Source organism: Melopsittacus undulatus, chromosome 1, assembly GCF_012275295.1.
Source record: "Melopsittacus undulatus isolate bMelUnd1 chromosome 1, bMelUnd1.mat.Z, whole genome shotgun sequence".
Lineage (NCBI taxonomy): Eukaryota > Metazoa > Chordata > Aves > Psittaciformes > Psittaculidae > Melopsittacus > Melopsittacus undulatus.
In genome coordinates this window covers 48,238,509-48,251,046 of record NC_047527.1, presented here as the reverse complement: position 1 = coordinate 48,251,046, position 12,538 = coordinate 48,238,509, and the positions used below count along the sequence as shown (strand labels likewise).

At 42.4% G+C, this 12,538-nt stretch overlaps 1 protein-coding gene across 1 annotated transcript in view; it reads left to right on the top strand.

Moving 5' to 3' along the window:
- Positions 1 to 12,538, top strand: part of CABLES1 (Cdk5 and Abl enzyme substrate 1) — a 71,200-nt gene that overhangs the window by 37,586 nt on the left and 21,076 nt on the right. Inside the window, exon 4 of the mRNA XM_005153517.3 lies at positions 7,034 to 7,111. Within this exon, the coding sequence (XP_005153574.3) occupies positions 7,034 to 7,111 (78 nt within the window). The remainder of the gene's footprint in view (positions 1 to 7,033; positions 7,112 to 12,538) is intronic.

The window sequence follows — 12,538 nt, the reverse complement described above, 5'->3', positions numbered from 1 at the left end:
GCTTCTGCAAAGGCGATCCATGAGGCGTGAGGGGAAGGGCAGCGTCAGCATCCCCGTTCAAGAGCACAGTGTGCCAATGCCACTTATCACATACATAGTAATGGCCTTCAAAATAGCCCGTGAAGGTGTAGGCTGCAGTGCATGCTTCCTTGAGTGAAGCACGAGTCAATGGAAGTGCTAGCCCATGCATTTTTGAGACCTGTGTCTCCTTAAGACAAACAACCCGTATAAAAGGAAAATCTGTGTTGTTGTTGGAATAAACTAGGCATAATCTGGTTGCATTTCTTCAAGGGTAGTGCGAGGTGTGAGAGGGACACATGGCCAAACCTGCTGGGTCAAGTTTAGCAATGGCTGAATGATATTTCAACATCTATCAGTTGGATACAAAGTGCTGGTTGGTAAGCACACAGCTAGGGATGGTTGGGGCATGGTGAGGAGTGGGATCCATGTCTTCAAGGCAGGCAGAGGGGCTTCCACTGGACATGTGAGGGGTGCAGCCTGAGCTGGGATGTGCACTGCCCAGACTGCTGCCATAGGCACCGTCTGACCTAACAGTCAGACCTGATGTCTATGGTCAGACAGAACTTCCCTTACAGCAGAGGCATGGCGCCTGTTGTGATGTTCCCATCAGCAAAATAGGGTCTTTATTGCAGTATCATCCAGCTCAGAAGTGAAACTAGCTCCTCCCTCCTTATAAAGAAGACAGCTGCCCTCTCTGGTGTTTTTCCCTATGTGCCTCATGGTTTTATTCTTGCCCTTTCAAACATGAAAGGTTTGAAATAGGCTATCTGAAGAGGTTGCTTAGAGACCACATGTAGTCCCACTGAGAGCTGACCCTTGCATATGCCTGTTCTTATGAAACTGCAATGGGTGAGAACAGCGTACATTCCTGTGGGCTGGTTTGTGCCTATGGTTTCTACCAAATGTGGAACCAGGTCAGTAGAAATTCTGACATCACATTGAACCACAGGTTTTATGAGTTGAATCCTGGTAGGTGTTAACTTGGCTCAAGCAAAATTTTCCTCATGTTTATTCTCATGCAGACAATTAAATGCAGTGAAAGGTAGTAATCAACAGAAATACTGTGGCTCCGAAGGTGGCTCTGAGGAATGGCAGCTTTTTAGAAACAGCTTTTGTAGCAAAGAAAACACATGAAGAACTGTTGACTTGACTACTGTCTAGCTGGCAGCTGATTATTGTCTTTACAATAAATACATGTGGAATCAAACACTGAAAAGCAGACCTCTAATTTTAGTCTGTTTCATGCATAATAGATGTGTGCTCTGAGAATTTCTTACAGCAAAAAATATTTATTCATAGGGTATTATGCAAATTCCACAGATAACGAGTGCTTTCTGAGATGGGTAGATAAAATACGTGCATAAATTTGATAGGAATATTACCTGTGAAAAAATGAATAAATATTTGATTTGTAAACTGTTTTCTCCATATTTTGAAAAAAATATTTGTAGGATATTTGCAGCATTTTATCTTAATTCATAGATCTTTTGCTAAGAAAGCAGTGAGTAAGCTTCTGTTATTCAGCTGGCTTATCTTCATCAGCCCAGTTTTGCAGAACATTTCCATAACATAATGGAGATCTCTTTATCTGGACCACAGACACAGTAAGAATAAGGTAGACAGTTTTGAAAATGCTTTTTGTCCCATGGACAAGAACCACAGCAATATGAGCTAAAAATAAAATGCAAAGTCAACAATTTGTGTTGCCTACATGGCCAGCTCAGTCTAGCAGTAAGTAATCTGAGCTCATACCTGGTTTTTCTGAGGGGTCTGGATTATGTTGTAGTCACTCAAGTTAGTGGGAAAATAATAGGCATTGGATCCACTTCATGTGTTCATTGTAAAATCAACAGTTTCTGAGTACATTTAGACCTTTAAAGTTGGTGTCCTCCCCAGTTCCCTGTGACAAAGAGGAACATAGTTATTGCAATGGATAGAAAACCCTCCTGGGGCTCCTTCCCATGCCCAGGACTTCATCTTAGGTGGTTCATGCATGGTCATGCAGGATGTGGCTGCTGAACCAGGCTGGAGTTGTTCTCTGTGAAACCTCTGACCCTTGTGTCTCAGCATGTTAGACTTTCACTTAACTTGAGGAGCCAGCTTTGAAACCATCTATACAGAACATATTTGTGGGTGGTGAATTTGATAGCTGGGCTTTAAAATGGCTAGTGCATTCAGTAATTGTTTCACTGGCTTGTGACTGTGTCACAGCAAACTGCAGTGTGGATGGTAGCTCAGGGCTCCTTTCTCTGCTGACTGCACTTATTTGTGGCTTTCAACTTGAAAAATGACATGTCCTTGTCCTGTGGCACTGAATGCTTTTCCTCCCTCAACCTGGGAATGGTACACAGTGAGCAGTGATGCTCTGGGTCCAGCCTTTGGCAAGGCTTGACTGGCTGTGGTTAGAATAGCAGCCTTCCAGTATCTGAAGGGGGGCTATAGGGATGCTGGGGATGGACTATTCATTAGGGACTGCAGTGACAGGGCAAGGGGTAACGGGTTAAAACTTAAACAGGGGAGGTTTAGATTGGACATAAGGAAGAAATTCTTTACTGTGAGGGTGGTGAGGTACTGGAATGGGTTGCCCAGGGAAGTTGTGAATGCTCCATCCCTGGCAGTGTTCAAGGCCAGGTTGGACAGAGCCTTGGGTGATATGGTTTAGTGTGAGGTGTCCCTGCCCATGGCAGGGGGGTTGGAACTAGATGGTCTTAAGGTCCTTTCCAATCCTAACTATTCTATGATTCTAATATAAGAGTTCAGCTGTTTAGCACAGACAAATACACCTATAGGCAGACCGCATCTTATCAGCTAGTCCTTGTAAAGCTTCCTGTTGACGGTTCTGTGCACTGGTTAAACCGGTTTCTTTGGATTTGTAGGATGTGGCTAAGTAAAGGAGCTGGAAAATTATGTTCCTCATACTGTGTTATCAAAAAGCAGTCTTGTCAAATAGCACAGAATAAATTTTCACATTACAAGACAAAATAAAGTCAACCCTAACATACAAATTAGCACAGATATCCACCAGTGTGTCGTTTCACCCGCATTACTCAGCTGGTTCGTTGGTGGCATCTTCTGTAAGCTGTGAAGCAGATTTCCTGTCCAGCAGAAACAGGCCACCAAAACAGTAACCTGAGCCAACTGAGCAAACAATACCTGGTGAGAACGAGACAAGATTTCTAGAGTCACCTTGCGTAGCAGATAAAAAAGCAGTAAAACAGTGCTCCTCTCCTATCCCCATATTATTGCTTTCTCAATTTTTTTTGGCCAAGGCCAAACAGCATCCATAGACTATGAAAGGTCTCTTTTAATGCTCCTCAATTGTGGAAATGCACACACATGCACTCTAAGAAGCTGACAATTTGCAGCAATCCTCACAGCTCATAATTACTTTCAGACACCTTCCAATAGCCCCATCTTGAAACTGGGAGACTCCAAAATGATAGCTGCTACCAGACAGCATCACTGGTTTGTGTGTTCACCATTGCATGCAGGGTAGCAAAGCCCTTGTAGTCAAACATCATCTATCAGGTATGAGAAAAGAGGCTATGGTATTTCGCAGGTGAATGGTACATACCGTATGTATTCCGTTGCCTGATCTCAACCTTTTGGTGAAACACAATCAAACCTAGACAGATACTGAAGAAAGCAGACATTCTTCTTCTTCATGTCAAGTAGATTACTGATTCTGTCAAGAGCCTTGTGCTCACTAAGGTTTTATAGTTTCATAGCATACACCTCATTAAAGGAATTGGAGATTAGCTTTTACAGGCTCAGAAGTTGGACATTGTCAAAGCTCTCTGGCAAACTAATGGTTGCTCTGCAACATAGTAATTAGTACAACTTCTTGGTGAAATGTGAGAATTAGGGGATGAAAACCTTTTCATGAAGTAATTTTAAACATGTCTATGTGGCACAATGGCAGTCAGGGCACATAAAACCTCTCTGGCTCAAGCTGCTTCTGATGTCTTATTCAGAGCCACACAAGATTGTAAATGCCCTTTGTTGAAGAACTGAAGTCCAGGAAAATGCTTTTCTCCCATGAAAAATGATTCAATTTTCCTGAACAGCAATGGGCTTCCACCACACCTTCCCCAAAGCAGACTTTTTGACAAGTTTCTGGACTTTCTGCCCCAGCAAACCATTGCAGGCCCTCAGGATTTGTTTTCTGTGTATATCATCAGACCTCTAAATAAAATGACATTTTATCCATCAGTGATGAGCTTCTGACCATTGCCTTCCCTGCTTCTCCTCCAGTCCAGCTCCTAAGGCTGTTTTGCACCAGCCCCCTCCATCAGCCATGCAGATAAAGTTTTGTGTCATCCTGTCATTGGAGGCCATGGGCTTCTCTCCTGCTCTGCCTGGGAGATCTGTATGTAAAGAGAGTCCCAGTTTATGGAAAGAAAGGGATACTTGAGTCCCAAGGGAAAGAAGTCTGAAAAAGAAGAGAGGCTTGACTGGTGCTTCTTACTTCCTTTCTGGTCTGATTTCTCCTGATACAGCAAGTCTTCTATGGTAACTTCCCACTGTTGTGTCTGCTTTTCAACATGGAAGCAGAGTATTTTCTTTAAGTATTAAGAGTTGGGGTTTTCTTTAGGGAGTTGTAGGGCATTGGTGGAAGAGCTGTATTTCCAGAAGGAGCCAGAGGGAGTGGGGGAAATGCTCTTAGCGGGTACCATGGTTTTCCAAATTCAAAGATACTTTCTGATGTCAGCCTCGAAGTCTGTGCCAAGTTTCATACATCAGCAAACAAGGCTTCCAGGGAACAAGCAAGCTGTTGTGAGTAGCCAGCCATTCAGCAATAAACAGGGGCAAGCACAAAATTAATCACATGCCAAGTTTTTTTGCTTGTGGATTGCCTTTCCCAAATGTTAGAAATTATTTCCCCCCTCCACTCTGTAACTTATTGCTGCACCAGGAGACCATCTTACAGGATCTGAGATATTTACCATAGGTAAGGAGTGTTATAGCATTCAGACAAACAATGAAATCATACTTCTGCTGTGGCAGGAGAACTTCTGATACTGTATGCATGTTTATTATTAGAAACCCTTCATTTATTAAAGAGTAAATACCCCTTTGCTTTCAAACATGCTTTCAAGGAAGAAAACAGGATTGCTGTAATGGAATGATCCAGGAGGAAGAAAATTGATCATTCTGCATTTTTTCCAAGCATCACATGCAGCAGCTCTCTTGGGGTTCTAAATCTTTTCCAAGAACGATGACTAAGCTGGTCCCTTAAGGAAACAGTGTTTTAATTACAGCATAACTGGTACAAGATTTATGGGTGCATATGGTGGTTTTCAGTCAGTAAAGAACAAAATAGCTTGCTAGGGTTTGTTGTCTAGCTCTGATCAGTGTAGGACAAAGGATGAAAAATGAAGCTGAAACCCTTACATACAGATCTGTGGCACACGATATCGTGAAATCAATGCTGGAGAGCAGAGGACAGAGCTGCAATAGCCCTGACAACCAAACTAGCAGTATGTTCTAGCATTTGGACCACAAGTGGAGATTTATATCAGTAAATTGTAACACCAATCACGTTAGAAGATGGCACAAATGGCCATCACTGTGTCTTAGAGGAATTTGAGGTGATGCAGCCTGTTGGCCAACTTCAGAAGGAAAAAGGGCCCTCTCAGTGTACATTGTACAGTTGTAGAGTTGTTGGTGTCCTGAAGGTAATAAAGAAAGAAGCTATGTTTACAAACCATCAGTTATTTATTGGCATTCTTTATCTTACATCTTAATCAAGCTTCTTTTAGCTTCTTGCCAATCTGCATCTCCCCAAAGTATATATAGCTATTGGCAGTCCATGCAGTTTCATGGAAGGTGGTTCTTGACTCAGGGTGGTTTTGATGTTGTTTAGTGATACATCAGAGCTTGACGGCTAAAGGCAATGATGTGGCTGTAAGACAGATAGGTTGCTCTAAGGTATTTCATTTAATACTATACAGTGACTTTGCAGCTGATGCAGAGATTTGGAGACTGATTAAAAATACAAGGTGTTGGAACAGTGGCCTGGATTCTGAGATAATCTCTGTGCAGGCAGATAATGTATGATTTCCTGTAGCCAAATCCTGAACTACTTGCCTATAAGGAATGAAGTCATGCCATGCTTACAGGAGGAAGGATTCAGCACTTGCAGTTAGTGGCTGAGATAGATGTGGCACTGGAGAAGAAGGGGCAATGAGCTGTTGGATCAGTCATGTATCATAACCAAGAGGGCTAATGTGGTTATTGAGCACAGGCGCTTGTGGGTCATCAGGGCTAGACATTGATTTTAAGGTAAGACTGAAAGGTACAATGTTCATATCTACCACCTGTGCAACTGCTGAGGCTAGTGATGCTGCCCAGAGACCAAGAAGGGTGATGGGGAAAAGCTGGAGAAGACTCATGGAGGAGCCTAGAAAACAGTGAAAGGATCTGAAAGCTTATAATAATAGCAACCTTTGACTTCAGCTATGAATAAGGATATTTTGGGAACAGGAAGCTGAAAATCAAGGGAGTCCTTTGGTTTAGCAGGGAAAGGTCACAACCAGCCGCTGGAAATTCCCTTCCAATAAAAGCAAACTCCAAGTTAACCACAGAGTGGTGGTGTGTATCACCTGAGTTGTTCTATTTGTCTGTTTAGTTTCAGCTGTAGTGGTGAGTTGTGAGAGTGACTTCTTGCTTCTCTGGGTGGACTCTTGCCACTGGGACTCCTTTTACTTAAAAACCATCTGTCCTAGGTTCTAAGTAATGTATTCAAAATAGTCTTTCCAGAAAGCTTATAGAGGGGATGGAACTGCACTGCTCATTCACTGTGTAAGGTATGGCACAGGCTTCAGCATTTCTGTAAAGTAGCATAATACCCTTGCCGTTGTAAGGTGAAAAAGAGGAGGGAGAATTTATCTGTCATGAAAGCTTTATGATTATGAATTCCTCAATGGTAACATCTGTTGCTTTGCGTATTGTGGTGGGATTTATTTTTAATTTTAGTCTTTGATTTCTTTTATTTTCTTTTATATTTTAGAATAGTCCTTATCAGCAGCAGAAGATCCTTCTGTAGCATATTTTCAGTGCTGCCATATCGAGACTGTACCCAAGTCGGGTATGTATATTTATATGTGTACTGCATAGTCTTTCTGGGCCTGCATGTAGACCTGATGATGGACAACAGCATGATGGAGGCTATTGCTTTTACATATCTGCTCTGAGTAGAGATAAATGCACTTAGATATATTTGCCTTGTGGAACATTACCAGGTTAAAACTACAGCTCTCAGTCCCCTGTTTATTTATGTGTTGTGGTGTCTTTGATTATGAAACTGGAAGAAACTACTCCCCTGAAGTAAATGTTCTTGAAAAATGCACTGTTTTCATTGTGTCTTCTGACTTCACTTGTCTTTGACAAAACAAGTACTCTAGACAACACATTTTTTTATAAGCAGTTTTAGATTTCTTACTCTCCTATGCAAATGTGGTGCTGTGGTATCTAGATTTCCAGAACTATAGAGAAACACTTGGATTTAAACATAATATCTTTTCATTGTACATTTGGCCATTGGTAAGATTGTTCAGTCATTGAAAACAGATTGTTTTGGCCATAATATCATAGAGGTTCTTTGAGCACTATTACCACACAGATTCTTAGCTGGTGTAAGCAACACCCATGGAGATGCCTTGTAACCCTCAACTAGACCTCTGACAGAAACTGGATTTAGCTGGGAGACATTGCTTGGCAGGCTCTGGGGCACAGCTTGTTGGGTGCCTTCAGAGACACAGTGCAAGGCTGGGAAGGGCAGTGCTTGTCTGTGGCAGCTCTGTGCTCCTGCAGCAGAGGAGTAAAGCCTGGGCACCACAGCCACTCAATGAATAGCTGAAAGTTACCTGTAGCTGGATTGGCTCAGCACCCACAAGGCACAGAATTCTGGGGGAATACTCCGTTGATACACTGAGGTGGGTTTGAAAGACCTATAAATCATCTAGATTCAAATTCATCAAGTGCATAAAGGATAAATTTGGCTTCATATTTATTAGCAGTTCTGCTTGAGTCTGGACAATTGTTTGCCACAAGCTGCTTGTGCATCTCTAATTCAAAACAAAGGGAGATTATTTTTAATGCAGAACTGAAAGGAGGCACCTTGGTAGGAGAGTCGACTTGCTCTTCTGTCTCTTAAAGTAAGTTTTTTCTCTTAATTAAACTGGGATGACTCATCAGGCAAATTCTAGACAGACTGGTGGCTTTGTTCGCTCTTTTGGGGTATATTGTCATTCATTTATGGTCATTGCCCAGTGGAAATTGCCTCTGTTGAAAAGTGAATGTATTTTGAAATGCTGATGACTATTTACACCTTCTGAATTACAGCAGTAACAAAGCCAGCTGCAAACTTAAATGTCATTTTAGCATGCAATATCTTGTACCATGCTCGTGCAGCAAGAAGGTACCAAGTGCCAGTACAAAACAATCCATCCCTGTTCCCTTCACTAAAAAACCCCACAAGATTAAAAGAAATGCCCTCTGTCTTTCTTCCAGAGCATCAGAGGAGGAGAGAAACAACTCAGTAGCACCTCCTTCTAGGAACAGCTGGTGCAAAGAACAGATGAGCCAGTATAGCATGAACTGTAGCCACTCTGTTCAGGCTGCACAGTGCTTGCTCACCTCATTGCACATTTTGGATGTGTAGTAGGAATGGGGAGAGACACCGGTACCCTTTTGAAGTTCTGTAGTGACAGCATCCTTTGGCCTTTGCTTTCTCTGAACCTCTGGATTGCTCATGTCTGTCCCTGGGCAACATGTCAGAACTGGTTTATGCTCTGCAAGCATTACTGAATGGTTTACGAACATAAATCGGTGCAGGGAGCCATGGGCACATCTGCAATGAGACTGGGATGAGCCCTGGCAGGAGCAGGAGAGCAGTGTGAATGTGCATGCAGCGGGGACTGTTCCATGTGAGAGGAGCACATGGTGGAGCTGCCGCTGCTTCTCCACCTCTGCTGTGACTCACGGGCACTGAGGACAGCAGGAAGATGTACAAGCACAGCTGTGTTTTGAGGAGGCTACTGGTCCCCATTACGCTGTAGGCAGCACAGAAGAGCCTTACTATATTGATGCTGGCAGCTAAGCTGCACTAACAGATTAATTTTAAAAACCTGTCTGAAAGGCAGTTCCTGCCATCACAGCTGAACTCTATGTCCTTGGCTGGGGTGGATGAGGCAGCATCACCCCCTACTAACAACGTGGAAGCAGTGTACTCCAGGCTGCAACCCTTGTTTGCCCACCCTCCATGCTGAGGTCAAGCTACAATAGCAAGAGCCCTCCCCAAATCCCCAAGCTGTGTTTTTAAGTGGTTGTACAAGTACAAATGGAGGCCTGGGGGATGAGGGGAGGAGAGCCATGAGAGTACGTGAGAGGATGAGGTTTGAGCTATCCTCTGGAAAATGTTTCCCCCTCCCAGCAGCCTCACCAGAGTGCGGCTGGCAGTGCACTTTTGAAGGGAAACAGACTCCAGAGTGATAGGTTTTTCTGTTGTGATTTCAAAAGGCCAATTTGGTGGTACTTGCTAGGGCTGAGAATGAAGGACACCGTGTACCAGGGGAATTACTTTCTCTAGTTTTCTTTGTTATGCTGAAGAGAAATGGAAAGCACAAAGCTGAGAGTGATGTGGTGAGGAGGAGAAAGGTCATGCACAGAAGTAATCACTAAAACTTTCTGTCCTTGAAATTTTGTCTGTACCTTCTATCAGATGGAAACTTAGTGCTTTAGCTTATAGCGCTTTTGGGTAAGGGGAAAATTGAAACTGAATTGACAGAGGCTTTGAGATGTCTTATCTCCTGCTGGAGCCACTGAGAGGCAGTTACTTTTGTAGATCTGGGCTATAAATGCTCTCTAGGTCTGGCTACGTTAAGATTGCTGGCGTCTTTGCTGGTGGTGTGAAGATGGGCACAGTTTCATCTATTTCCATGGCCAAGAGAAGGGCAATGGACAGGACCAGAACTTGCTTTTTTTCCCCCATCTAGACCAGCATAGCAGTGGTGAGAGCAGACACAGCCACATGAAAGCAATGTAAGGAAGGCTATACTGAAAGTCAGGAGCTGAAAGAGGCACTGAGCATCTTGCCTGCTGGTTTCCCTTGGCCCCCAGCTTCCTGCAGTGTTCCAGCCCAAAGGCATTAGCCCCTACATCGTGTGCAGTTAGATGGGTTTATAGTTCCGTTGTGTTGTTGGGTTTTTTCATTTGGCACACATAATTATGGTTCACAGTTAAAACCCATGTTTTTGAAAAGGGACTTTTTAGGGTTGTTTTTGTTAATTCACAGATTAAAATTAAACCTATTCTGATGATATTTCATTTTATGGTATTGTAAGAATTCTTTAAGAGCTTCCAGTCCTGCCCAAATGATGAATCTAGAGGACCTGGGAGAGGAGGAGAGCTGGTGGTGTCATGCTGCTGGGCTCACAGTGACTGACTACCACTGGGGCTGGAGGTGATAAGCAACAGGACAGAAAATCCAGAGCATCAGATAGTGCATGTTCTTATGACACTGGCCAATTCACCTCATCTTTCATTCTTCATGTCACTGAATTCATTAAGTGGTTACAAGCTTACCTAGAGCAGGAATAGTGCTGCATATTGCTGTCTTGACAAGAATGTAGGTATTTGTCTGACTAAACTTGCCTCCAGTTAAGGGAAATAACGCAATATGAGTAATTAAATGGATTGAGGCCCAGGAAGTGGACCATTTTTCTGAATTAAAGCAGCAAGTTGTTAGATAAAAAAGAATTTGTGTCCTTCTCACAAATGATACAAACCAGCTTCGTCCAGTTTCCAAAGATAAATCACTGCTAAATTTAACTTTGAACTTAACCAAGTGCTGGCCAGGACACTAATGAGTTCAATGATGCTGAGAGCAAGAAATTTTCAATATCATCACTCCAAATAACATGTAGGTACAACAATCAATGAGTTTGATTGTTGTTCGACACCAGGTATTCCCAGCGGGCTTCATTATTATCTAAACTCTGACATCTTTGTTCATCTTCAGTGTTTGAACTGGGTAAGAAAGTCAAATGCAAAATAAGGCAAGAAGAAGTATTTAGGTAAGGTTGTCTTGCATGCTGCACCCCTGCCATCAGTTATGTGGCAAGTCAGGTAACAAACATTCTAGTGAGTGTGGAAAACAGGAATATTTACTGGAGAAATCTACATGGCCGTAGGAGTGGTAGCAGTAATCATATTGCAAAGCAGAATACTCTGTTAGTTCCTTAGATTTGTTAAAAGTTCCTTGCTATTCTTCCCCGGTGGAATTTTTGTATGCGAGGCAGTTTTGATTAAGTCATTAATCTCAAGTGCTTTTCCTAAGCTTTTATCATTCCATAGGCCTGGGGAAGAATAACTATCTGGGTTTAGCCGATAATAGGGAAACTGAAATATCTCTGCTTTTCTTTACCATTGTCCATTTTCCCTGCTTCTCCTAAATTGAACAAAAACCCAAGTGCATAGTAGCTTTACAGAAGGGGATATAAATCCATTTTTTCCCTTTTTTTCCCCAAAAAAGACACTTCAAAAGTAATCATCTCATGTATGAATTTTATAGAGCCACCATTGCTCATTTTTGTGAGTTGCCCTGTTCCCTTAGATTGAAATGAAGCAATGAGTCTCCAAAACCTAATAGGCTTAAATTCTGATCTTTTACTCTGCATTGGGCAAAACATCAGGTCAGGAGCTGACATGCTGGCAACTGAATATGTTCGGAGAGAGAAAAATTATACTAGCCCATTAGAAACATCTTCCCAGGGTTTTTTCCTCCTCCTCTCCCTGTAAATTGCCACTGGAGTTGTTGTTCTAGCAGTACTAATGACATATTTACAGGAGAAATCTAAATGGACATACGGATTGTAGCAATAAGCTCACAGCAAAGCAGAATACCCTGCTAGGTCCTTAGATTTGTTACCAAATTCCTTGCTATTCTTCCCCAGTGGAATTTTTGTATCATTAGGATCTGATAGCCCTTGGTCAATTAAAGCAGGCAGTCTTAGGCAGCAGGAGATCCACTGCTGGACTGGCTGGCAGCATGTCTTTTCCAAAGCTGTCATTGTCCTTGTCCCTACAGAGACAATAAGTAGAAATTGTTTACAGTCACAGATAAGCACAGTATCTTTTCTTGATGTCTCATGAGCTACTTCTCCTTTCAGAATAAACCTTAACAATCAGGAATCGCTAAGCACAAAATACAGGCACAAAAGGTTTACATCTCTGAATAATTATCAGATTCCATCTTGAATAAGCAGAAGGCTTTTTCATGTACCTTAAAATCTATTTAATACTTAATGGACTCCTAAATTATTCACAGGTTAAAGTGTTCAACTGTTACTGTCATTTAAAGAGCAAGTACCCAGCAGGAGTCGTTCATAGGGCTTTGGAGATCATGTCAAAGTGTAACGTTTGATTCATTAAAGAAATGCTATACTTCCAAAGGTAATAGCATCCAATTTCTGTTCTGTTAATCCTGGCCTGGCTAATAAAAGGCCCAGTGAGA